Source organism: Melanostigma gelatinosum (assembly GCF_949748355.1).
Source record: "Melanostigma gelatinosum genome assembly, chromosome: 12".
Classification (NCBI taxonomy): domain Eukaryota; kingdom Metazoa; phylum Chordata; class Actinopteri; order Perciformes; family Zoarcidae; genus Melanostigma; species Melanostigma gelatinosum.
This window is the reverse complement of record NC_136645.1, coordinates 9,668,421-9,696,283: the sequence shown is the minus strand read 5'-3', so window position 1 is coordinate 9,696,283 and position 27,863 is coordinate 9,668,421. Positions and strand designations below refer to the sequence as shown.

At 42.5% G+C, this 27,863-nt stretch overlaps 2 protein-coding genes across 2 annotated transcripts in view; both read right to left on the bottom strand.

Annotated features, from left to right (window-relative positions):
- Window positions 1-463: 463 nt before the first annotated feature.
- LOC306785672 (dickkopf-related protein 1-like) lies at window positions 464-2,239 on the bottom strand (the record flags this gene model as incomplete). The annotated part of the gene is made up of 4 exons (XM_079280127.1): window positions 464-1,333; window positions 1,450-1,584; window positions 1,755-1,902; window positions 2,024-2,239. The coding sequence occupies 4 exons, from the start codon at window positions 2,237-2,239 to the stop codon at window positions 1,068-1,070; spliced, it is 765 nt and encodes a 254-aa protein (XP_079136253.1). The 3' UTR covers window positions 464-1,067.
- Window positions 2,240-6,012: 3,773 nt separating this feature from the next.
- The window catches only part of LOC306785941 (cGMP-dependent protein kinase 1-like), a 76,169-nt gene continuing 54,318 nt past the window's right edge, over window positions 6,013-27,863 (bottom strand). Inside the window, exons 6-18 of the mRNA XM_079280525.1 lie at window positions 26,349-26,426; window positions 24,839-24,933; window positions 15,400-15,465; window positions 13,326-13,400; window positions 9,434-9,530; window positions 9,177-9,316; window positions 8,565-8,654; window positions 8,258-8,399; window positions 7,645-7,808; window positions 7,221-7,343; window positions 7,052-7,114; window positions 6,880-6,946; window positions 6,013-6,745 (exon numbers count right to left, since the gene is read on the bottom strand). Of these exons, the coding sequence (XP_079136651.1) occupies window positions 6,647-6,745; window positions 6,880-6,946; window positions 7,052-7,114; window positions 7,221-7,343; window positions 7,645-7,808; window positions 8,258-8,399; window positions 8,565-8,654; window positions 9,177-9,316; window positions 9,434-9,530; window positions 13,326-13,400; window positions 15,400-15,465; window positions 24,839-24,933; window positions 26,349-26,426 (1,299 nt within the window). The 3' untranslated portion in view covers window positions 6,013-6,646. The remainder of the gene's footprint in view (window positions 6,746-6,879; window positions 6,947-7,051; window positions 7,115-7,220; window positions 7,344-7,644; window positions 7,809-8,257; window positions 8,400-8,564; window positions 8,655-9,176; window positions 9,317-9,433; window positions 9,531-13,325; window positions 13,401-15,399; window positions 15,466-24,838; window positions 24,934-26,348; window positions 26,427-27,863) is intronic.

Sequence of the window (27,863 nt, the reverse complement as noted above, 5' to 3'; positions counted from 1 at the left end):
AGCAGGATGTGGCCAGCTGAGGCGCCATTAATGACTCATCAACGTTTGTTGTAAGTATGTTTTCGGAGTGTTTGTCTGCACATATTCCAGCAGCTGTGTGTAGTGAGTCTGAGAAGCATATCTGGGCCAAACATTCAAACCATATACCGGTACTCAGCCTCAACCACTGATTTGAGAGTTCTGGGCTACGAGTTAAACACCATCAAGTGATTGTTCAAATAACTTTTGCTTTCCAGAAGGGGGTGGGGGGGGGGGGGGGGTGGGGTGGTTATTGTGCAAGAAACATTTCCCACTTGTATCAGCTGAATATTTCGACTAAATGGTTTGGAGCCTGCTGCAGAAGACTTTATATTCAAGACGTTTTGAGTGACACCTCAAGACATTTCTTTTGTTTTTTTGTAACACAGTAGATCCGAAGACTACTGCCAATAAATGATGGGCAGAAAGAAGGAGTAAGGTTATCACATGATGTTTAATAAAAACAAATATATTCAAATTTTCTATTTATAACATTTTCTTATAAAAAACAATATACATAACACATTTACAAAGCATGCAGCATCATGTCTTTATAATACTAGTGTTGACAGAATTTAATAGCTCAATTAAGTGCCACCTTCAGGATAATATTTACAATACAGTAATTTACTGCAATAACTGAGGCTTGAAGTTCCATAAAAAGAGAAACAAAACAGCTCTGCCATTACCAACGGCATGTATCGATCTTCCCAAGACTTCTGAAATGTCACTTCCTAACTTCCGACTCCTCATTTGTTGATGGGGAATTGGATCAGTCCGTCTTGCACTGTGGCATCCCTCTGGGCGTATCACTTTTCCAGGAATCATGTCTATCCTTCCGGGTGCTGTTTGTGTCAGCAACTTTGGCAGGAAAGAATGTCTTAGGTGTTGGGTGTCTATGCGTGTGTGTGTGTGTGTCAGCATCTCTGGTGTGTGGAAGGCTAAAAAGTGTTTGTCAGTGTCTGTGACTGATTTGCGGGTTTGCTGAATGTGTGTGTGTGTGTGTGTGTGTGAGTAGTTATGTCTCTGTGTGTGTGCACGCTTTGGTGTCAGCGTCTCTGACAGGTGTGTAGGTTCCGGGCTGCTGTCCTGCTGACACTGTGGTCTCGCTCTCCTTTCTCGGGTCGGCAGGCCAGACCGTCGCCACAGTCACAGCGCTGGAACAGCTCCAGGCCGTGGGCGCCTTTCCTGCGGTGGCGCGTACACACCTGGCCCACCGTCAGCACGGGCTTACAGATGCGAGACCAGAAGTGTCTGGCGCAGCACAGGCTCTCAGAGCAGTCAGCAGATCTCAGGCAAGTATCCCCCTCCTGGCCTGGAGATAGAGGGAGATGAAAGTATGTTACATGAAACAGACTTTCCTGAAAAACTGCTTGTGCTGTTGTTGTTTTTTATGTAATAAAGACTGATAATTCTTAACAGGACACTCACCTTTTGAAGCATGAGGCTGATTGCTGTGGGCAGTAGTGGGCTTCTTGGCGTGATGCTCCAGAGTGGTGTTGTGTTTCTGCCAGCCTGTGATGATGGATGCATCTGTACCGTCGATGTCATTTGCCTGGCAAACACCTAGAATGGTCAAAAGAAAGAAATTCAGTTCGGCTCTGTATTTACCACATTCAGCAAACATACAGGCAGTATGACTACATGCAAACTATTCCCAACTATCAGAATTATCATCAACAAATTGGTACATTATGAATGTCAGTAATTATTTCGGATATGATGCCTCTGCTCACCATTGCTGCAGCGGTTTCCTGCGCAACACATGGAGTCCCGTGCGCAACGCTTCCGGCTCTTACGGCAGGGCAGACAGGCGCCGCGGGCGTCGTTGCAGAATTCATCACCTTCACAGTCTTCATCATCCGTGCAAATACCTGACCTGACCTGAAAGTTTGATAGAAACAAAAGCAGCGTGTCATTGGATAGTAAATATAAAACGTTACACAAGCGATAACTTTTGTCCCGGCACGCAGAACTGACTTTTACGCACGGGAAAGCGAATTACCTGGAAGGTGTCCCCGGGTAATTTGTGTGCCATACCACCGGAGGGTGGGGTGCGCGGACTCGGACTGACGGTTTCGGCGCCTTTGCCACCCGAAGCACCGGGCAAGTTTTTGATGGCATTGGAGTTCACCAGGACTGTCCCCGCGTAAACGTCCCCAAGATATCCAAACAGCATGAGACACACAGCCAAGAAGCGATGCGCCGTCGGGAACAGCATGATTCTCCTGTTAAATACTGCTGTGTTGCCAAAACACGGAAAAAAGATCCCGTCTGTTTTGCTGTAAAAAAAAAGTGGCTGTGTGACAAAGTCCAAAGGGCCCTTGAATCCTGAATCACAACGTTTCCAGAGAGTTTTCGGCACGATGCTGTCGGAGCCTCCTGCCTCACAGTCCTGGGATGATCTCTTTATACATGTGGACCTGTTTGTCTTCCCGCCCCTCGCTGAGCACAACAAAGGCGGAGGGGTGGAATTTCAAAGAGAGCCCCACTGTACAGGACTGCGTTTCACAATGTGCGTGTGTAATGATAATGACCTGCAAAGTCTGTATTACCATCACTAAGTTAAAAAAAAAGTATGTGCAGACAGGAATTCCTACAAAAAAAAGAAAAGAAAAATGTTGTCAAGGTCCACCAGTTTTGCGTTTCAACACAGAGCAGGAAAAAAAATGCGATAGTCTCACCACATTGATATAACTCCTACAATATATTATGGTTTTGTTTCCAAATAAAACAGTCATGAGACAAAAAAATCACTTATTCAGATGACGACTTTTCATTTGTTTTTCCTAAAACATTGGAGCCAACAGTTCCCTATTTAATTAATTGTAGTTTATTTGAATGACTTTCTGGCTAAATTAACTTAAAACAACAAATGCATCTGCTGCAAAATATTGCAGCACAATTTATATGCGATTTCTCTTTATAGCTGTGACAGAAACTCAAAATGAGGGATGGTTTCTTTCTTCATGAGCTCCGTTGCGCTTATTTATAAAAGCTGTTTGGTTAAACTAGTTTTCTTTGACATTCAAGTAGCCTGCTACCCTTCGGCTGTGTGAAGACAGCGATTGAAGTTTCTCGCGTCGATTAACTGGGTCTACTTCATTTGATCCTTCTGATTGCAAAGGGGGCAATTATCCTCCAAAGTGTGCTTGATTACACCAGTGGCGGACATCAATGTGTGGGATATGCAGACCATTAAGGGGTGTGAAAAGTTTGCCGAATTAATGGGCTTCCGTGGCGCGGCCTTTCAGGGTTGACTGGCACTCCGAGATTAAAGGCAACTCTGATCTGTCCCGCTCTCTGACCCTTCGGGCTCCACGGCTGGAAGAAATGCGCTCCCTGAAATATTCAAAATAAGTCTTAAAAGTATGTGTTTCACTTCAGTCCACCAACCACAGTCCAAGTCAGATAATTCCACCCTTTTATGTTATCTTGAATTAAGTCACATTTTGCTTTAGCAGTGATGTTAAATTCCTTAATTTGCGCCTGGGAAGTGAAACTGCATTCTAGGACCCCCTTTGTTTAGTTTTTTTAGTTTCCGATATCAAGGTGCTGAAGTTCGTGATGGGAAACGAGACCTTCAGTGTGTCTATGAAGATTTCTTGGCACTTGGACGTCATCTGCTGGTCACGTAGCTTACGTTTGAGTGTGAGGATGTGTGTGTGTGTGTGTGTGTGTGTGCGAGAGAGAGAGAGCGAGAGAGAGATGCGCCATAGACACCTGACAAACACACTGTGGCACTTTGCACGTTTGAATTGCTGTATCTCTTTTGAAGTGGAGCTTTTATCTCCACTTTACTAAATGTCAGTGCTGGTAAGGTGAGCTCCTTTGATGCACTTTGATCCCCTTTGATCTCGCAGAGGTGTCACCCTGTTGTTGTGACTGAAGCCACTTCCCTGTTCCCCCCCCCCCCCAAACAGATTTGTTGTGCGAATAACACCGCGACCAGAGAAACAGAATCATCTGCACTTACCAGTAAGTGGATGCCACTAACCAAAGCACCGATTACTAGATCTCAGGCAACCTTTAACCGGTTCACATCAGGCGGAGCTGGTTCGAGGGAGATCCGTCTTACCTGCAGCTCCCTCTCGTGGCAACGAGCAAACTGTAACGTCTCCCCAGCACCCACGTTCAGTCACTCTTCCGACTTGTTTAAAATAACTTAAGAGACAGACAGCACTCAAAAGTATTGTTTTTTACTCTATAATTTCAAAAATCTTACAGGTGGCACTCTGCAGAATGAATTTACAGCAGAATAAACAACATCACACAAGGCAAATATCAGGTAACATTGCAGAAGGCGGTCAATATAAGACTCTAAACCAGTGGTTTGTAAAGTGATGGCATACATAAGGCTTTGTGATAAACGTAACCTGCCCTTAATACAGCAAAAATACTGATGGTATACCCACAGAACTAAGATTCCTCAGCTCTCCATCGACATCATTCAATGATTTCTATCACGTAAATGTAAGTGTGTCGGTCTGTTTGGCTTCCTGGGATGAAATACGAGTTGAAGCTGTTGTAGAATGAGCATTTGGATGATGATACATTACGATCAATGCCATCATGCCATCAATGATTGTCAACAGTGGTAAAGAGGAATGATGCTTTTCCAATCCGTGAAATGTTCCAAACTGCAAATCATTCTCGCTTTCTCTACATGCTCAGATATCATGACCGAAACAGGTGATGGATGGATGGTCCCTCTGAGCCTTGATTTACAGTTCACTTTACATCAGGCCAGTTGTGGTCGACTTCATGAGACCATATTAGAATGTAGAGACAAGCATGTCATTGCAGGCGTATCATATGATCTATTTCTTTTTCTCCATAATTTAATATCATCATGTTCCTGTGAGAGAAATCAAAAGCAGAAAGCAGGAATTGTATTTCACGTGCAGTTTTGTCAGCCATCAAATGAAATTCTCTTATGGTGATTAATGTATTTATTAGATATAACAAAAGGATGAGAAGCAGCCATCTAAGAGGACACACACGTCTTTTGAGGTGTATATGTGTTCATGCAGCATCGAATAGGACTCGTGATGTTAATTTTGTATGCCATTGATTTAAGGCACTTATATGTCTTTAGATTTAATGCTCTGATTTTTGGACATGAGAGGTGATGAGCTGGGTGAGAGATCGTGGTCAAAGTTGTGAGTTTAAAACAATGTCATCTGCCTATCATTCTTTCTTCTTTGTTTTTCGGAGATATCTTTTTAAATCGATAGTTTTAAGATCATGTGAATCTGGTCTTTCGCCTCTCGAGATGAGGATTGTTAATGTATGGATGAACTCAACCTGTTTAAAAACCTCGAGAATACCACTTAGCACAATGTGACATGGTGTCAAGTGATTTCAAACAAAACTTCACTCAAGTTTACAAATTGACACAAAGTCTCCAATTTTTTAAAGGACGGAAGTCAAGTACGTCACAAAGGAATCGAGCACAAAAAAGCACTTCACAAAACAAAAGCCAGTACTGTCATTTCACCATCGCTTACTATAATTTATCAACAGCACCAAATACATTGAAACCATGTTCACAGTTAAGTCAGAACTATACAGGGGCGAACTGAGGACGAGGCATTTGGGTGATTTCAAAACAAAATTAAGAAGTATGCAGAGAAGCATTCATATGAGTGATTAAAAGCATATTAAATAACAACAAAAAGTGTGTAACTTCATCCAATGAAGCTTGAAATTAGCTGTAACTGCTAATTTATTTTTCAGTCAATGGTCTTAAGTGCATAATGACACATTGCTTCATGGAAATACCAGCTACTATTCAATGTGTGTTGGTGTGTTTCATTAAATATTGAGCAGGGCACTTTTAAGAGTCTATTTCCACTGAATGCACAGTGTTTGTGCTTTTCAAGGTTAATCTCATAGAAAGTATTTAATTTCGCTGTGGTCCTGTGTGTGAATGTACATTCAAATACAAGGTTTCGTGCATGCTGTATGCCACGAGGATGTTAAGTTCGAAGATAATCAGAGACATTCAGGTCAGTCTTGAGCACTTGATACCAGTTTTACTTGGTGTGAAGACCTCTGGAAAGTATCGGAGATTGCAGCAAGCAGCTGCACGTCAGAAACCAGGGAGCAACTGCAGTGACATCTTAAACCCTCCACACATCTCATCAAATATTGCGGATCAACAAACACAGAAAAGAAAAAAAAAATCAATCATCGGCCTCCTCTCTTTTTGAGCGGTCCACATTTTTCACACTCTTATTAGAACCAAAACTTAGACAAACTATCGAACATTCATCCACCCGCTAAACATCTTTCCCCGTTTCAAAAGGGAAACCTGGCTCCATTATCAGCCTATGTTGTGTGTATATGTGTGTGTATCCCTGCACTTTCTTTGCCTTTAGAGCCGAGTGTAAGACAACACTGAAGAAGTGCTACAGCAGTCCCATTATAAATGCTTGTTCCAGAGCCACAGTGAAATAAAGGCATATCGGTGACCCATCCATCCGTTTATCTTCTTTTCCATATCCTCTCTTTCTTTTTAAAGCAGTGTTCTTTTTTTTTTTTTAACAACACAACCATGTCCTCAAGACAGCCTGCAAGCCAACAAAAGAAGAGTTTCTTTTGGTTTTAAGACGAGAGGAGGACTTCAAAAATCAACGTCCCAGCCGGAGTTGTCATCAGGAGGCGGGTCCTCGTTGTCCTCTGGGAAGCTGTCAAAGTTACTTGTGTCGACAGCTGATGTGACCTGGTGGAAAGACAGAAGAATTGTTCACAGAACGACTAAACAAGAAGAAAAAAAAATATATTTTGAATGTGAGATTAATTACAAAAGAGCAACTAGAAAGAAAATGACGAGGAGTATCTGCGGTGTGCACTTACATTAGGGACGATAGGGGGTGTCAATGTACCCTTCTTCAAGCCCTCCCAGTTAAAGCCCTCAAACCATCTAAAGGAAAAACAGCATTGCTTCTTAATTCCATGTTTTACTACACAGTTATACTGGGAGAAATGATTAAATAAGATGATTATAATAATTTAAAGAAAAGCTTACTTGTGCTTTTGAATGTCTTTGACACCATTTTTCAAGTTTCCCAGTCGTTCAGAAGGATTATCCCTGCAATGGAAAAAACCCCAAAAGAAACCACATGATGATTCAGCACACAGACCACTTAAGTGAATTACTCTGAGCTTCAACTATAGCCAGAAGCGCCGGCACTCACCTGCATAGCTTTTTAATTAGGTTGGCAGCATTTTTGGTAATTTTCTTTGGAAATTCGATCATGTCGATGCCTCTCAAGATGATGTTGTAGGTTTTCATAGGATCAGGGCCAGAGAATGGAGGGCTACATAACAGAGGCAAAGATTGTTGTCTTCTTAATAGTATTTCATTTATTGTAGATTTGTATGTTGTTGTGTATGATATTGAAACCATATATGCCATCACAGGGAACACTTAAAAGAGCAGTGTGTAGGATTTGGTGGCATCTAGTGGTGAGGTTTCAGATTGTAAACTGAATACCCCTCTACTCCCCCCTCCCTTTCCAAATGTGTTGGAGAACTATGATGGCTTTCAGGTCCCCCTAAATTCTACACACTGTTTCTTTAAGATATTAGTTGTATGGACATGCCCGGGCTTGTGTGTACCTGCCAGTTAAGAGCTCAAACATGAGGATTCCTAGAGACCAGTAGTCGGCTGAGATGTCATGGCCCTTGTTCAGAATGATCTCTGGTGCTACATACTCCGGCGTCCCACAGAAGGTCCACGTTTTCTTTCCAAATCCGATCTTCTTGGCGAAGCCAAAGTCGACCTAAGAAGAAGAAAGGTTATGTTCCGTCAGTCAGATGAAGTTGAACGGGAATATGAATTCATGTCAAAACAATTTCTTCCTAATTTGAATCAGAGCATGTACATTCTTGTCTCTAATAAGGGCAAAGTTGGAAATGGTGTAATTATTTCAGTATTGCAGTTATCACTTGATGCTTTGACATGATGGATATAAAGAGTTGAGCAGCTGGTTGCTGCTCTGCCAAAAGCAACAAAGGGAGTGGCGGAACCCCAAAAAACACAGAACTCGACTAAGCCTCAATTATACTTTTCTTTATAGTTTAATTATACTTGTATTTACTGCCAACATGAGGCTAGTGTACAAGTTTCATTTGCTTCTTCATGGTAATATTATAGGAAGATGATATTTCTCTCACAAAAGACACAGAAAGGCAATTTTTTTTGGTTGGTAATCCCTTAATGGTCTCTTACCAGTTTGGCATATCCCCTGTGGTCCAAAATAAGGTTCTCTGGTTTGAGGTCTCTGTAGATGATTCCTTTGGAATGCAGGTAGGCGAAGGCCTCCACCACACAAGCCGTGTAAAACCTGGTGGTTGAGTCCTCAAATGAACCCCTGGCAACACAGCAGGACAACAGATACTTGAGGTTTTAGGACTATTACTGTCACTGCAACTCTATTCAGGTCGCTGTACTTACGGTTAGCATCACTCACATGAACAGAAATCTGACACAGCTAAAACGATTCACTCGTATCCGACCTGGTGAAAAAGAAGCTTACCGGTCTCGAAGAATGGTCCACAACTCTCCTCCTAAACAAGCCTCCATCAACATGTAGAGGTACTTGCTGTCCTTGAATGTTCTATAGAGTCTGAAAACACAGAAGCCAATGTTACCTAAAACACCTTAAATACAAAAGCTGTGAATATCTAGTCGGATAAGTGCAATTAATTAATATTCCAAAGTTAAACTCTTACAAAATGATTGCTGACACTAGTATGCGCACAGTGCATCTAAATTAAAAATCTGTATGAATGCTTTTGAATGTAATCATTTTATCAACACAAATACAACCTCCAGTCAAATGCCTCAGGTATCTATCTTTATATGGCCAGAAATAGAGCCGTTATGTTGATACGACTAGACCTGTATACACCTTTAACTGTACAGTGTAGAATAACAACAACTCTCGTGTGCCTTCTTATTTTCTTTCAGGGTCACAAGAGATTCAAACATCTTCCAGCATACACAGAGAAGACAACACGAAGCATCGCATGAGCGTAGTTAGACACACAAGCACACAAAGAATCAGGTCCTCTGAGGCAAAAAAGCACTGATTCTTGTGACACGAATGGAGAAAAACCAGTCAATGAAGCTGCTCAGGGGGGTGTACCTAACAATGAAGTCAGAGTGGGCCTCCTGCATGATGAGTTTCTCTGAACGAATGTGCTCCTGCTGTCTTGTGTCGACAATGTGCCGCTTCTTCAGGATCTTCATGGCGAAGGTTTTGTTCTCATCGCTCTTGAGCTGAACCTGCATTGAGGAAAAGAAAGACATTGAAACACAAAGGATGGGCTGCACATTAACCCGCACAGCTTGCTGCTGAGACGACTGTGAAGATGTTACTGTCAATGTGCAGCGCTCCCCCACCAGCTCAACGCGGCCAAATCCACCAACTCCCAGCGTGTCGATGATGTTGAAGTCAGCTAGGTTGAGATTGCAGAAAAACGCATTCTCTGCTTCATATCTGCGGTGCCGGGAAAAGACGGGGGAAAAAAAGACAGAATAGGAAAAGGATTAGAGATGAGCTGAAGGATGAAAGAAGAGATAATCCACTTTCAACAACCTGAGACAAAATATCTGTGTGCTCATTTGTTTGCAAATCTTAGAGGGCTTAACTCAGAGTAATCTAACAAGGATGTTATTGAGGATGTGGATTGTATTAATGGGAACAGGATGTGTTTGAGTTTAGTCCTCTGGCAAACCACTTTGACCTCTCTTTGAACACATACTGTCTATCCCCAGGCTTGATAGAAAAAACCCAAAGATGGGACATCCGCCACACAAGCTCACTGCTCATCTGGCTGTGAAGACATGCGCCGGCTCTGCCACCGAACACCCCGACATGGCACTGCAGACCTGCACATGTCGGCAGAAAAAGATTGCTTCCTCGTGTCCGACCTGTATCTCCAGATGCTTACGACGGTTCTGAGCCCGGACAGCCTTTTCTGGGTCAGTCAGAAAAGACTATCGCCATCAACATCAGGCCTTTTCTTAACAGCACAGCTGTATTCCACTGGTGGACATTTACCAAAAATACCCCTACAAGGAATACTTGTTCAGATAAGTCAGAAGTCTTCCTCCATGTTGCGGCAGGGATTGAGTTTATTTACATAAAAGTTAAACAATGACTCAGTTCTGGGTTCGAATTTGATAAATAAAATGGCAAATGATACTCTGAGCTCATGTGGCCATTTGAGATGTGGAAAGAGGATTTTACTCCACCAGATCCACCAGATGCATCGGTTACACTGCAAGCCAGGACAACAAAACCTTTTCCCTAAGCTGCATACCAGCAGGCACCGTGAGGGCATGTGTTGGCAGGTCACTGAGCCACGATGTTTCTCAGAAACACATCGGGTTTCTAGGACAGTCACTGTTTATTTGTGTTTAAACAGGCACTACTACAAGCATGTAAGATTTGTAGGTGATCCTTTCATCTTTTCCTCCCCTCCCATCACCTGGAAGCAGGCCCAGAAAACACTCCAAAATCCCCAAAATGCGCTCTGCTTAACAAAAGGATGGAGAGAAGCAAACGAGAGTACATGCATTCCTGCGTGTGGAGCAGGATTATTAATGAGATCGTGATGCCTGACACGTACGCATACATGGACTTACCATAATGAGGGAGTTCCCGTAAATTCTGTATCGATATAAAGGGGTCAGGAATGAGGGGATCATTTTACATCACGCATCATTTTACATCACGCAGGCCATTAAAAAGGTTTTAAAGTAATAGTAGGATCTGGCCAACAGATGGCAGCCTTGCTCCACAAGGAGCTTCAAGGTAAGGACCAAATACAATACTCACTCTATTCTGTGCGAAGGATGAACTCTTCTTGAAATGAATACAATGTAACAACCTTGAAACCAGCTGGTGAAGTTATCAGAGCATTGCAATGAATGGGAATGAATCGTTTTGTTACAGGAAAAACATTTCCCTTCGCTGAATGTCTCAGCCGAGGACACGTAGGCTCTGTGGTAGTCGATGTATTGTGGAGATATTTACAAAAGCGGCAACACAAACCTCACTCGTCTATGTCCATGGCTGAAGAAGCACTGTGGGATACTGGCGAGTAGATCCAGCGTGATCCAGCTAGCTCGTGTACATTTACATTTGTATGAATGTTGATTAATGCACATTGTCCCTTTTCAAAAAAAGACATTAGAATTGAACCCTAGTACGTCACATGGAGGCCTTTGTGTATTCTGAGGTGCCTTACATGAAGTTGAACTGTAACTTATTACTGTTAAGTAGAAAATCTGTTGCTAGCACTGAAATGCAAAGTGTTCCTATGCAGGTCAAATAGCGCCCCAGTGAGTGATAATCTGTGTGAGTGAACGGATGAGATCATAATAAATGATGCAATCCCCATGTGTCTAAGTGTGTGAGAGTATCGTCCTCATTTCCTTTGGTCTAGCCTGACTCAAGGGAGCGGAAAGAGGAGAAGACAGCATCTCTGACCTTAAAGCTGACTCTCATTAAATGTCACATGTATTAACCAGTAATTCTCGCTCATTGAACTGCTACACCTGCTTAACAGATACTGGACGTGGTGAGTCATACTGAGTTCGTATTTTCTCATCAATCTTCATCATGCTGGACAGGCCATGATTAGCAGTGAGTGGAAAGTAAAGTATTTATACTAAATACAGGACATTCTGCAAGTTTCATGAACTTAGATTTGAGAAATTTCATTGACAGTTTGAAAGGAAAACAAGATCTTCACAAAATAATGGGAAACAAAAGCAGCTGTTGACCTGTCAGAGGATAGTTTAAATTACTTTTTGAATTTGAGAACCAGGAAACAGAAGTTTTAAGGAATGAAATGCAACAATATCCCTGACCGGATGCAAACCATGATGTTGCAGTTTGAGGTCGGAGGAGCTATAACCCACGGCCCAATGTTTTAAAGACTTTTGCAATTGTATTCAAGATAGGGGAATTGAGATAAGACAACATCATCTTTTGTCTCTCATCTACAGACGCTCATCTCTCCGTCCACTTAAGAAAAGACTTAAATCTATGCTTTATGCATGCAGACATGTCAAACATTTCAACAGTGACTGATGTATTGGCTCTACTTTCTGTAGCGTGAAGCTCCTCTCCTGCAGAGAGAAGCAGCGACTTGATCAAAAGCAATGTGCACATATAGCGCCGCAGTGAAGTAGTCTTTGAAGAAAAGACATGTCAACCTCACAGAGAGCAGCTGTAGTAGTTTGCTGTATAGTTAGACGACTGCTGCATGGTGCTCATCCGCTGTGACCAATTAGAGATAGTTTCCATCACTGTGGGATCCCGACTCAGGCTTTCCTCACCAAGAAACAAATGTGCTCTGTTGGGCGGGGAGCGCCAGCAAGAGACGACACACACACAGCAGGGAACGATACCTTAATCAGGGTGGAAATGTCTTTAATGTGACAGATTGTAGGCAGCAGAGGGAGAGAGTGGCTTTTTAGATAAACTTCTGTAGCAAATAGGGCTGATGATAAGGTTACAAATGGCCATGATGTGTTGCTCATTTGCATGAAATCAGTCTTAAATCAGCTTCCCTACAGGCCTAGAGAGGGATGGGGTAGAGAATGCACACCGCCGGTCTCTTTCTATCACACATATCTGCTGGAAATCATCAGTGGTAGTGATCCACTGACTTGCAAAAGATGACTGACACTCTCGGCAGTCAGCTGGAAATCCAAAGCGTCGGACAGAAGTCTGATCTGCTTTGTCCCCCGTGTTGTTCTCTCCTCCCTTATCCCTCCATCTATGTCTCTCTCTTCCTCTCCGGGGCGATAAGCTGTTCCTTCTCTCTCGCTCTCTAGTAATCTGTCATTACCGGCTTCTTGTTTCTCCTCACCTTGACTCGCAACATAGCACCGGGCGAGCGACGTATCCAATTATGCCAATATGTAGCTGCATGTACCCCAAGATGCCCACCTCATTGCCTTCTCTCGTGCTATTCTCTTGTTTCCATAGCGACGATAAATAGAGTACATATAAATTCCTCCAAAAATAGAGGCGAAGGTCTTAGCCTCTGCTTTCTGGCCTGCCACATGGGCATTGTCTTGTTATATAAGACACAATACATTAACAGTTGGCCTCGAGCATGTTTCTTTCTAAAGTGTGGCCGCCGGTGAGCAGTCACAATGTGGTTTATTGAATCTAAAAATGACTCAAGTAAGCCCAAAGTAAAAAGATATATTTGCATAGTGGGTATTTTAATGAATTTGTGCGTACTAATAAATTATACCGTAACTGTCTTACTTGGCTTTGGCATCAGCATCCTCATGGCCTTTACTGGAGACATCCTCCAAACCTCCGATCAGGTGCTTGAATGAACTGAAACACAGACAGCAAATGTTAAAACAGCAAACATTCATGATTTGTTTTGTTCGAGAATTTATCGTAATTATTGAATGCAGTTTGTACACTACAGGCGATCCGTATAAGGTGCAATATATGGCCAGACTGTCATTAACAACACTGCCGGTTACCATTAAATATTCATCGGTCTGCATTTACTGTGGAAGAGATGAGAAGACAGAGCAACCTCGAAGAGATGTAAAACAGTGTGATGGCAGACGTGGGATGAGTGGATGTGTCAGAGACAAAAGAAAGTCAAGGAAATGTTTTAATGAATGAATTATAGAATAGAAAACATACCCTGCTGGGGGATATAAAAGAAAAGTCACTGGGTATTATGACCAATATTATAATGCCTAAAGAACAATATTTTCTGTTCGTAAAGAAACAGCACAACCATGTTCTTTTCAGGCCACAATAATACAATTACAATAGTGAATGAAACAATTTTGTCACTGGCTATATCAGAAAAAAATGAATTATTATTAGTATGACTACAGAGGATACAAACATTCAACAAAGTTTACGATTTGAGGTTGACTGCAGAATAACAAGCTACATAATAAGCTAATTTGCTGAAATAAAATCCTCCAAAGTTGCACTTCTGGGGAGATCTTGTCCATGAAAAATAATAACTACGCTTGGGCTCATTTCTATCTGAAGTATGGCTGCCTAGAAGAACAAATAACTAAGACAGTTTTCATGCAAGGCTCATCAAGCTGCCAGACGATGTAATACATCTGTTGTTTTCTCCTGTTGAGACTGTAATGCCTGTAAGCTGGGACTGCTTCCACGCTGAGCTTTTCCTTAAAGTGTTTTGCTGCTTACAGTTTCTATCGCAGTAGCGAATCGGCGACTCCCTGCCTTTTGTTGTCATTCCCCATCTCTTTCCAACTGTCTCCATCTCCTCCCGCAATTATCCTCATCTTACCTCTTAAGCTGCACCGTTTCGTTTAGATGCACACAGAGGGTTTAAATACTATAACTTGGAATCTGCACCGACGTCTTGGCTGGGAGACATAAACACACACACACACACAATGAGCTAGTTTTGGGGGCAGTGAGGGTATTAGCTGCTCGTATGACAGGCAGAGTGAAAGGCAGTGATAATCACCTGAGCTAGATGACTCACTCACTCACGATCCCCTCTGCTAGCCCTGAGGATGCCGTGCTCCCTGAGGCTAGAGGGAGGCCCTGGGTAAACTGATACCATCTCCTCCCTGCGCCCGATCCATCTGTCTCTCTATTCTCACCACATGACTTAATCCTCAGATAGTGACCGGAGATAAACTTCTGAGGAGCTACATTTTTAAGTACAAAAACACGATAAGCAAAGCTAAAAATGTGGTTTTGCTCTTTGATAATCTCCTGACAAACACCACTGGAAAATCAGCCCTTGTGAGTCATAGCACAAACTGAAATTCTTTGCTGAAGTTAATTTAGGATTCAACACACATGCCTTCTTGGCATTACTTGAAAAGTAAATCTAATAATTCTAGCTCTTTGTGTGATTAGAAAACTTGCATGAGAATTCGGTGAGTCCTGAACATCGCCTGTTAGGACTCCCAAAACGTCGTGAGCACTCAAACAAGACACTGGAGCTGAAGCTAAGGGGAAGCATGAACCTGGAGAATGCACAATTCATGTCTCACATCACGTGTATTGGATGTGTAGGAATGTAATGTGTTAGATCATGTCGGATAAATTGGACATTTACACGAGAGCTTGATGTTTCTTGACACCTAAATGTGTGCCATGTTCATCCATAAGGTGCAGAAGTGGGTTCATGTGGATGTCTCAGTGAAGGTACCACCGAGAAATTGTCCTTGCATAACCACGCTGAGCAGAGCAGAGTTTGTGGGCTTGTTTTGCAAGGCTGCTCATGGCAGACCACTTTAATGCTGATGAAACAAAAAGGATCAACAATGTACAACAGTCGTGATGTTTCTTGAGGGAAAACTTTATTGATACTCACTCTCTGTCGATGACTAGACAGGTGACTGCCTCTGCTGCGATGACGTTGGCTGTCCTGATGTCCTCCCTGAACAAAAAGAACATACAACACAATCAGGCACAGAAGCCACATTTGATCCAATGAGTACACACCGTGCGGCTGTTATTATTAAATCACATTATTATTCATTTTAAATGTTTTATCAGAGCTGTGATGATGGAAACAGTCGAAACGTAACACCTGGATATCAATGATGGGCTATTCAAGTCCATTCACTCCATAAATGCCACTGGCACACAATGAAAGCATTACTCTCAACGGGCAACACACATCGCTGCATGATTGGCATTACTCTTTATTGTATTTGACATCAAGTTTGTCTTCCTCTGATGACGATGCTTCTTCAGAGGAGTCGCCCCAACCGCACGAGTCCTCAGAGTCTGTATCCCAAGAATCCATCCTTCACTGTGAAAGACTGACACACAGAGTCCCGAAAGGGATGAGCTCCAACTCTGAACCAGCGCACTGCCCGGGGCAGCCCTCCGACAAAAGACACGGCTGTCGTACATTAATCCCCAATCCAATTGTGGTGTTACCCACTTTACCGCAGACAAAAAGATTACAAAAAGACGGGAAATTCTTCAGGGGATGTCCCACAAAAGCAGATTATTCCGAGCCCCATTTTCTTTTAAAAAGAAAAAAAAGATGATACTCTGGATGAATTTACTATCCAATTGGGGAGCAAATAAAAAGCCAAAACAGACTCTGCTTGAGATTCAATGAAATTGAATTGCTGACAGTAGCTGACAATCACTCTCTGCGTCTGATCTGAACTTAGACACATGGCAGCCTATTTCAATGAGCTGAGCTGACAATTCCTCCTCATACCATGTCAACCGCCTCTGCCTTCCCTCTTCCAAACACACCCCCCCCCCCCCCCCCCCTTCTCGAGCACAAACTCTCACACACATACACTCTGCCTCACTCTGTCGGCTGACCCCTTTGAATAAAAGGGCACAGCTGGTGGGGGGGAACAACACATTTTGAAAGGTGAGGACTACAGCGGCGTGTTTGTCAGGGGGCAAAGGATACATTGGGGCCCTCGCGCTATCATCGCTAATACAGTATTTCATTCATGCCTGATAAGCTCCTATGGCCGGCTTCCATGCTCTTACAACACAATACTCTGGCAAACAGCGCTCCACCTGTTCTTCTGTTTGCACACAACAGAATTCAAAACCATTTGAACACGCACACTTACAGTGTAACCGGGCTAATGGGTGAAAGCACTTGATGTCCCCGTTTGGATGGAGACACTGTGTCACACAACGTGGTTGTCACTGTTGGTTATGTGTTGATTTGTTTGGGGAACAATCGTCGTGATGATTGACAGTCAGTGGGAATGATTTTTCAAGACTGAGGTGGGAAGAGAAGATGTGAAGAAAAGTTATTGGGTTTGTGTTATTCATGAAGGGAGGCGTAAGAAACCCTCATAAACGTTGGCCTGAATGTATATCGGAGTTGAATACTGTATCCCTTTTATCCTGATATAGGTCCTTTCATAACTGTTCTGGTCGTTCAATAAATAGTCTATATGAAATAACCACAAGCGATTGACGAATGAAAAGTGCTGAATATTTTCTCACTTAACTAAGAACTTTAGCGCACAATGAACACGAATGAATTACAGAGAAACAATAGATAAATATTTACACTAACGATGTTTACATGTATGCACAAAAATACAAAGTAATCAGATTCAGATAATAGTTTGATTTAAGTACACCGGGGTAATCCAATAAGCTGATGTTTTGAACGATAAAGCTGAATTAATGAATGTAAAAAATCCTGCTCACTGCTGTTGAGAAGCACTCACAATTAATTTTAACCAACAATTGGGTTCACAGTGGAACTTCACACATTATTCTCCACGATTATCATCGTGTCCTTAGCTGGATGCACTATTGTATTGTGGGGTAATGAAGCTGATGAGAAGCTAATGACTGGAAGGCACCAGTTGGAATGCAATTCGTTAATTGCATTGAACTGAGTGGGAATGTAATGTGTGACCAAAACCGAAATCTTCAAACGCTATTCCCTCAATCTATTTCACCGGCTGAATTCCGAGCCGTGGAGTAATGAAAGGAGCTAAATAAAAGAAACACTATTCGTATAATTGGATGATTATTCAAATATTCAGAAGCTGAATGAGGGGTCAACTTGCTCTGTTAAGGGCTGTTGAGGCACAAATGCTTGTAATGTCCCAGCTGTGAATCCGCCTGCTGTGGACTCACTTTTCAAAAGTGTTCGACCCTATTTCTACAAATTGACCTGCATGTCGAGTAACTTGAAGAAGCTTTTTAATTCATGCCAAATACTCTATGTCCAAGGACAAAACTAAGTTGCTTATTCAATTCTGAGAAGTTATGCAACTGCTTTTAGTGCGTCTTTGCTTGTGCGTCTGTGTGCGAGTGTGTCTGTTCAAGAATGCCAAGGATTTCAATCATTTTAAATAGCTTTTGTCATAACTTTAAGTTCAAGAAGTTTATGCAACACATTTTCTAAATGGCCGATATTTAAACAAGAGTCAACTCATCGGACACAAACGCATCCGTTTTCTCATGACAATGAGCTACAACTACAGGAACAATCTGTTACACGAGTTAATTTGTCTCATGAAAGAAAGCATACAGTGTTTGGGTAATTCAATTACTATGGTGATGACAAGACAACACAACACAACACTTGGGCTATATTGAAAGTGTGATTAAGCATGAATTATCCTTTAGAGACCGCAAGGGCTTCATGTTAGAGAGCAGCTTGTTACACCTGTCCCCTGCTGCTCGAGTGTGGCTGAGGACAAGAACTTTGTGTGCCATTGCGTTGATGCTAGCGATGTTCTGTGGGAAACACAATCGCTCAACAATATGTGTCAGAATGATTCATTTGCATGCTGATGAGCCTAAGTCATCCACTAAGTTAACTGTAGCGCAACAAGCAACGCATTGGAAAACAGACACCCGCTCGCACACAGACGCACTAGAAACAGCTGCATGGCGTGTCTGGTATGTCCTTTGGCCGTATACACAGGAGGGAGCCCGTGGTGTTGATTTCCAGGAGATAGTTGAAATGAACCTGGTAATTGGACAGTGATCTGGTGTCCCGGGAAGGGGGTTATGTAAATAACGTACAGGCTTGGAGGCTGAGAGTGGGGCAGTAGCTACGGGACTGCAGTGAGGGAAGTGAAGCCGGGGTCAGGACTGGGGCAGGAACAAGAGGTGGCTGTGGGACACACAGCCAATCATTTGTGACTGGCAGGTATTCAGGTGGGCCTGGATAGCTGTGTCACAGATTTCTATTAAAGCACTTACGTAAATGACTGTGCCAGTGCTTTTGTGCAGCCTTTTCCCATTAACTACAAAATTGCGGATTTTACACATAACTGCAAAGTATGACCACTTTCCAATTTTTCCATATATGAATATATTTATCCTCCTCTTTCAGGCAGCCACTTTCACACTGGCTGGAAATGATTCATTAGGAACAAACCCTTGATATGCACCATCTCGTTTGCAAAGGTGCCTCAACAACAATACAACATGAGCACAATTAGACAAAAACATTGAACACAAAATAAAACAAGATCATCCAAAGATACAAATGTGACAAAAACAAACAAACAAAACAAACAGATATCAAGTAATAAGCCAAACAAATTAGGACATCTAACTGAGAAAAGACCATTCATTCATAGATTATAGGAGAGTATTAAAGTCAGTGATCACATTAAGACAAGTAATAAAGTTGTAAAATATAAAGTTATAGAGACGTTATTACTGAAATATGTACAACTGATCCAATAGTAAGGAGACAGTGTAAGTGGACAGATGATTTTGATCGGATATTCACAGGTAGATTATTCCAATCAGAGGGAGCTTAAAACTTCCTGGTTGGTGCATTTGTGTTGTTGTTTTCTTCCCTGTCCAACATGTAAGTGTGAGCAGCGGTTCCCAAACTTTTTAGGCCACGCACCCCTTCTACATCCCGACCGGGTTCGCGCACACCCCAATCAATAAAAAAACAAAAGCAACAGAGCCTATTTATAGCCGCATAAAAATCGGACCAATGAGAGAACAGTTTGCTCGCGCGTGGCGCTTGTTTACAAGATTTAGTCCGCTGTTAAATGTTGCAGTGTGAACACAAACTGCAACATTGTATCATATTAATCCCTGAATCGGAACAAAGCAAAGGAACTGACGCCCTGAAACACTGCAACAAAGTTTCAATAAATTTCAGTTACACAAGGCTTCACTTTTAAAGAGCAATACGGATGGCGAGGACACACGCACAGATTCAGAGGCAGATTATCACATTTAATTTACAATTAACCATAGCGGTTACATTCATCTGAATCAAATTACAATACAGTTACACATCACGATTGTACGTTTTTAATTTTAAATCGTACAAAGGGAATTTTTATAATTCATGTTTTTATTTTGTGAAAAATCCCACTTTTTAATTTAAAAAATACTTTTTTTAATATTTAATATTATTACACCATCAGACCGCCATTACACTTTTCCTCTCGCACCCCCTAGAGGCAGCTCGCACCCCCTAGAGGCAGCTCGCACCCCCTAGAGGCAGCTCGCACCCCCTAGAGGCAGCTCGCGCACCCCTGGGGGTGCGTGCACCACACTTTGGGAATCCCTGCTTTAGAGCAAACTAAAATATACGGAGGATACGGACAGGAACATACAGCAGCAATGACAAATATACAGATTTGTAGTTAATAGCAGATGGCAGAAGGTAATGCTTTGACTGGTGGGGGACGAGCTATTAAAAGACTGAGGGTACGGCTTGGAGTGAAGGGAGATGGGTGATTCTACAAAGCAGCATTTAGACCAATGAGCACTTTGTCACTTCAAAATATAGCATTGATTTAAATGAGACCATTGTGTTGCAGATTGCCCTGGCCAAAATTATGGGCGCGGACCAGGTGTAATGATACTCTACAGTCATGGTAGCACATCTATTGTGTTGAGCTAAATGTTAACATGAGCATGCTAACATGTTTAAATGACAATATTTACATGCCGATGTTTAACAGGAATAATGTTCATCATCTTATTTAATATTTGCTAATTAGCACAAAACATAAAGTACAGCCAAGGCTGATGTGAATTTCATGTTTTTGTGTTTAGTCGTGAACCAAAGTATCAGACAAATAAACAATTTGAATTGATGATGGCACTAGATAAAAAGTTAAAAGGCACAGTGTGTGTAGGACTTGGACATACCCGCACTACCACAGCCTCTCAGGGTTAATTAATCAGAGGGCTATATTGTTTGTCTTCAAGTGGTCTGACACTGACACCAATCCCAATCACATTTCTGTCTGTGACATTACACTTTTTTTTATTGCTCACTCTCTATTAAAACACACACACACCGAGTACACTTGGGTGAGGAGGTCAGGGCACATATTGTCTGTGCTATAGATGGATCTACACCTCAACTGGGAGTTCACACTTCACCATGACAGGAAGAATGTGATGTGAGATATGCTGTTGATCCATCTCTTCCTGGAACATCCACCAACGAAGGATTCATTCAGGGCTAAGACATGTCATGTGATTTTTCTTCAGCTGTTATAATGTACACATAAGCCCGAACAAAATCATGATGTCTGGCACTGGCAGGGGAACAGACTTTGATTTCTAAATATGTTGTTCTTACAGATCAAAGGCAAAGTCTTCAGTTGGACACAGTGGCCTTTGAGTAGAGGCGATTGAGTTCCATGAGCGAGGGCACACACAGTTAACATCTGATTACAAAGATGGCCCTGCAGAAGAGCCCTGTGATCAAAAGCCTACTTCGAAGATGGCCAGCATCTCAATCATGTAAATTTACGAGACATGCTTGACCATCAAAGGTGTAGTTCAATGGGCTTCTCTGGCTCAAGACACTCCAAGACAAAAGGCGGTCAGGCCAAAAGAGGATAACAATACCAAGCAGATGCAGAGGTAGAGAGAGCACTTTGTTTTAGTGGGATGTGGAAAGGGTACTGTTTTCTTGAATAAAAAAAGAGAGCATGAGATGCTCTAGAAGGTGCTTTGAAGAGCTTTTCAAAACGGCACACCACTATTCTGGGAAATACTAAACGTATTCGATATATTCACGGAAACGCGTGACATGGTATTTATATAGAGACGTGTGTGTGTTGTGCACACATGTGTGTGTGTGTGTGTGTGTGGACATACAAAACCGTCAGCGTGAGACATCAAGATGTTTTGCGGTCTTTCTTTGAAACAATTACGTAAAATCATTGAATTCCTGAAAAATTCAAATAGTTCAACACAAAAGTAGCACAGCTGCTAAATCCATAATACATTAGTACTTTGGTGTCATGATCTCATTCATCAAACAGCAATTAGTTTTTTGTTGACATCTCATCAGTGTAAAGTATTAAATGTCTGTTTTGGGACAACCTACTCCTCACACTGCAAAGAGATCAAGCTTCCATGCCTCATATGTTCTGCATGAATATTAATGCTCTGTCATATTTTATATCCTGTGGTTGTTAGCTTTAACATACGGGAAGAAGCCCAACCATCTGTGCAATTCCAGCTGTCGCCTCACAGCTAACATCTGGAGTGTACCTCTTAAAAATCCAAAAAAAGAATGATTGACAGTTTTGGCAACACATAAGCTGGCACTGCTTTGGTTCAATTTAAGTCTCTTTGTGTTTGAAGGCGTTGATATATGCTCTCGAGATGTGATTGTTAAGGGCTTGAGACATAACATCAGGAGGCTTTCACTGTCATCAGCCACAAGATGGCAACATCTACATTTGTTTCACGTTGACACTGTTGGCTGTGTGTTTGCACGCATTCAAATGTTCTCTCATGAGTGCATATGCTCTGTTTCCCCTCACAGGTATAATGGGGTGGTCTCGTGTGACGTCACAGTTTAGCTGTCGGCCATGTTGGAGTACACACAAAGCCACTGGCATGCACGGCTGAGTCGCATAACCTATCGGTGGTGAACTTTTGTGCTGTCTTTGGTTGTGGCAGCAGAGCTGATAGAGACAAGAAATCATTCTTTCGTTTGCCAGCGGTCATTACTCATCAAGGAAATAACACGAAGGAGCTATCCGTCGCGAGAAATGTCTGTCACGCATCTCTCGAGATATAAAGGAATGGAATTTGGCGTACACTAGAGTATGTGCGGATCACTTTATAAGTGGTCAGTGATTTTATTTGCAAATTCGTTTGTGAACAGTATTTAATAAAGGAAATATAAATTAAACTTGGACATGAGAAGGTTACCGAAGCTTCATCGGCCCGTGACAGCAGTCGGTGCCAGAGACGTGTCGAGCGTGTACAACAGGCGAAACACAGAGATGCAGCCTCAGCATTGCTTGATATGAGTTTAACGTCGGATCATATATATATATATATATGTGTGGGGGGGATGAAGTTAGGAGTTAGTTGAAAGTGAATTCCTACACACACGCACACAATGACATGCACGTACAATGTAAACAAACACACGTGTCTGTTTGCGCTGAGTAAACATTGAATATTGCTAAATATCTGACCAGATCTGTATATATTTATTCTTCCAATGACGAGATGAGAATTGTCGACGACTGTTGCTTTGACGTCTCGGACCCATCCACTGACAAACTGATTATAAGCGTCGAGCCCTTTGTAGCACTCCAACTCGTCTTTCGTGTAAGGACTGGGGGTGTTACGAGATACGCGTAGATGTTGGCGTAGTTTACCGATGGAAGATAAGTAGGATCGGCACTGAAACGATCTGCACTCATCGTATAGGGATCCAAGTTACCAATAACCTTCAATTTGGCCAGGTAGCGAACCTTTGATGCACTATCCAGTGATTCAAAGTATTGTATTTTCGCCGCACTTCCTTGTTTACGCGCCGCCATGTAGGATCTGTATGTACTCCAACATGGCCGACCGACCTCGTAACTAAGGAGATCGTGACGTCGGTGAGACCACTCCATACACTCTCTTCCCCTCACTCTGTTTTAATAAAACATTGTACACAGAGGCACACAGTGTAAGATAGACCAAACAGCGGTTTATAAATATCCCATCGGGGGCACGGTGCTTCGATGCCAGAAGCCACATAAAATGTATTTATTACACTGAAGTGTCCTTTCAGTGAAAGTATTTGAGAGCTTGGATGCCACTCAATGTTAGCAGTACGGCAGCAGTGAGTCATCTGAACCCTACAGTCTATAAAGCCTGGTGACTTCAAACTTGCCTCAGTACATCTTCAGAGCTAGACAATTCTGGCCGAGGCATCTGAAGTATATGATGTTTGTATTACATGCTTTTCTCTATTGAAATACGCTTCTGTGTTAGTAACAGCCACTATGCTCACATACCACACGTGTTCATCAAAGAGAGGGATTGTTACAATCAGGGACACCAAGAAGATGTCTGTGGCCCAATCCCAATGTCCACCCAAAGGCCTGAAGCCCTGACGTCACCTGGTGAATGGTGTGTGAGAGCCAGTGAGGGCATGAAATGGTTTGAATACCTGAGGGACAGCACTTTGCGGCAACATAACCAGTACCATGACAACATCATAACATGTTCTGTACAATTGTGGTTAGTTAATTGTCAAATAATCTATTTACTTGTTTTTGTCAACACAGAAATGGTTGATGAATAAACCAGATGTGTACTATAGCCTCTGCTTGCATTCCAATGATTTCAAGTGTTTTATATGTACTAAATTATTCATGTTAATGTTTCTGTGTAACTGTAATATTCCAGGCTGAACACCCATGTGCCATCCTCTTTGTTTACCTTTGTTTTTTCTCTGCTTTCTACGTTCGCCCTAGTAACCCGGCGTTTAACGTCACAATACTATGAATTGTGGGTAACTCTCACAGGCAAAGGCTGCACAAATGAGGACTGAGGGCTCAAGATGTCTGGGAGAGAGCCCTCAAGCACCTGACGATTTGACAGTGGGACAGCTCTAAACCCTCAGGGTCTCTGCGGGAACATGCCTCAAAGTCTGAGTCTGTGAGTGTGGAGATTGGGATTGGGCCCTTGATATGGCAACCAAGACAGTGAATGAGAAGAAAAGACAAAAGAATCTAAGAGACACACACATATATATATATATATATATATATATATATATATGTGTGGCATGGGCTTTCATTTCCAAACACTTAGCAAGTTATCATGCCTCTCAGGACGAGTGAGTGGTGTAAAAAATAGGGACAGACAAGAGCTGGAGGCTGATGACAGCAAATTAAAAAGGATAAATGCACATTAGGTACAAGAGGGAGGATATTAAAGAAAGGTTGCGAGTGAAAACTAGAAGGGAAGAGGGTGACAGAGAAGCAGACAGAAACGGCGGGAGAACGGAAGATTTAAATGGGAAGAGGCATTGTTATTAGGAACAATCTTACCCTTGCAGTGCTTTCTCTCCAAACCAGTCTCCTTTTCCGAGGCTGCGCAGGTAGACGGGCTCTCCATTGGGCAAGTCTTCCCTGGTCACATTCACCTAGAGAAAGGAGGACAATGCAGGTGGAAGAGAGTTAAACAGAAGAGTAGTGTGACAGGAAGGAAGATGTGAAAAGTGATGTGAGAAGGGTTGATGTCTAACAGTATGAAGATGTGTGGCAAGTAAAGGAGAGGACATTTCATTTACACATCGCTCCAAATGAAAGTGACAGTGTATGACTTCTCAATATGGCAATCACACTATTACAAACAGGGGAGGGGCGCTGGTGTGAGCGATATCTCTGTTCATGGGTGGTTTGTTACAAATAGGTGACTGCCATCTCTGTGAGCATCTGGAAGACGCCGCTGATCACTTCATTAGCCAGATGACATGTGAGTGATGGCACTGTGCCGTGCCGATTGTCTTTTCAAATCAAAGTGGATGGTACGTCGATTTTTAGAGGAAGTGAATGGAGACGGTCGTTGGGGGCAGGGGAGAATAACGCAAAAAGAAGCAAAAGATGGTAAAAGGTTCAGTCCGAACGGCAGCTTTTGTGTGTGTTGTGAGATGCCAAAATGTGGAGGCATGCTCTCGAGTGTTTGTGGTCTGGCTGGAGACAGTTGTGTGGTGAGTGATGTGGAAATAGCCAAGCGTAAAGCATTGATAAAATCAGGAGCGTGTCCGCTCATGTCTGCGCCAATGTGTGCGTTTTCTGTTTTTGATGTAGTTGTGCCGATCTTGTCAAGTGAGATCTGTTTGGGGTCAAATGGGAGTAAAAAAAGACAGGAAACAAAATGTATCTTCATGCTTTACAATGACAGGTACATCCTGTAAATGTCAACTGTTCGAAAATACGACATAATTACCGTGAATGTGTCTCACTCACTGGGATTTGTGAGGGAATTTGATATATATAAAAGTAAGACATGTTAGCATATGTGGATTTGTGGAATCTTAGCATATGTGGATTTAAGAGACTTATGAGAATTATGTTGTTAACAAATGCACATAATGATGAGGAGGAGGACGGATAGTGAAGGAGAAACATGAACAGTGGAAGGAGCCTCAGAAGGAGGATAAACAAGATGAGGACGAAGAGCAGAGAGAAAACAAAGGAGAAAGAGTAGCTGCATCAAAACATGTTAACAATGCAAGCACATGAAAGCCCACCAACGGTGCTGATGCCGGACGAGTCAGTGTGTCGTCTGCGCTCAGCGTAAAAGCCAGTGTTGACGACAGAAAGGTGAAATGAAAGTGACTCCATCCTCATTTCTAGATGCTCCAAGAGCATCTGCAGGAGATGATGACAGCCTCTCTCCCTTATCTCCAAGATGATTGATGACGGCCAACTTTCATCCAAAAACACGAGCACTTTGCTCCAAAAGAGAAGTGTCTGTTGCCATGTGTGCAACAAGGCCCTCCGTTGCGATGTCGTGATGATTATTTTGGTGGTAGGCTCGACGGACAGTTCTCACCTTTCCCTTACTGATGATGAAGAAGGTGTCTCCTCTGGCCCCTTGTCTGATGATGAACTCTCCATCTCCATAATGTGTCTGTCAGAAGAGAAGACCAGAGAAGAGTCGTGTTATTCAGGCACACTATCATCATTTTCTCTCCTTTCCCACATTGGGAGTGAGACTCCTCACTCCACGGACCAAAATGTACCCTTCAGAGGAGGTGAGGCTGAATCGGGTGCAGTGAGCGATATAACAATTAGATGCTTTTCATTGTTAACAGCAGAGACTGGCCGGCTGTCCAGGTGAGTTCCCTGCTTTCCACCCACTGCTTGCTTGGACATTGCTTCGACCTTGAATGAGCATCTACAGACAACGAGTAAATAAAATAAATAGCACTGCATCAAATCTGAAGGCAAATCACACCTCCTTCCCAAGAGCAAAACTGATACATCCATCCATCAATCCATTTTCTACACCAAGTGTTCCTGTTGAGGGTGGCTGGTGCCGGAGCGTATCCCAGCATTCGTTGGTTGAGCGAAGAAAAACACTTTCACCAAGACATTCCCTCCTTGCGTTGAAAATAACCTTTAGTGCCAGATCAGAAATGCATACGCTTGCCTGATGCGTGAGATGTGACACAATTTCATATGATGTGAAAAACCTCTCGCGCAGAGGTACAACATGATTTATAGAACCAAGGCACAAGAAGCTAAAGGCGTCACTAAAACCCTAAAACGAGCATCAGTTTTTGATTTTCATAATGCACGTTCCGGTGGAATTTTGACGTTCCCAGCAAACTGTATACACAAGATGCTGCACTAAGTCTAGACTGAAGACAGAGCTCACTCTTTCCTGTTCCATCATAAGCAGACTCCGCACTCCAGTTGACATTTGCCAGGTTTCTATTCTCACACTATTTCACCTACGGTACCTCACATCTTACTTCACACAAAGCAGTGAGTGTAGGATTCATTTCCGCTGTGCGTCACTCAAAAGCAGAGCTTCTTGTTGATAGTGGGTTGCAGTTATGATGTTTAGTTCAGGTTTATCTATTTATATCATGTGGCCCATTTTCTCAAGCTTGTCCTCAAGGAGAAGAAAGCTGGAGGGAAAAAAAAGAACTGCTCGAGCTATTCAAAAATCAATCTACAGTAGGAGCAGAGGACAAGACATAGGACAGCATGATGCCATATGTGCACACATTAATCAGAGTACATTTAATAGGCATTTCTAGAATGCCATGCAAAACATCTCATTTTCACTGGGTTAACATGGTGTGTCATCCCTGTACCAAGCCAAAAATGATAATATCATTAATTTTATTTGCCGGCAAAATAGTTTGCACTCTGGCTGCGGAGGATTTGATTACGGAACTGTGAAGGCTGTCAGACAAGACTGTGGGTCACTGGCCATACATCGCCACACAGGCTTGTTTTAGGTAGCCAGAGATCTCGAAAATCCAAAATCTGTGAAAGTGCTTTATGTTTGCTTGCAGTACCCAAAGTTTCTTGTAGCCACTTTAAAATTCAGCCG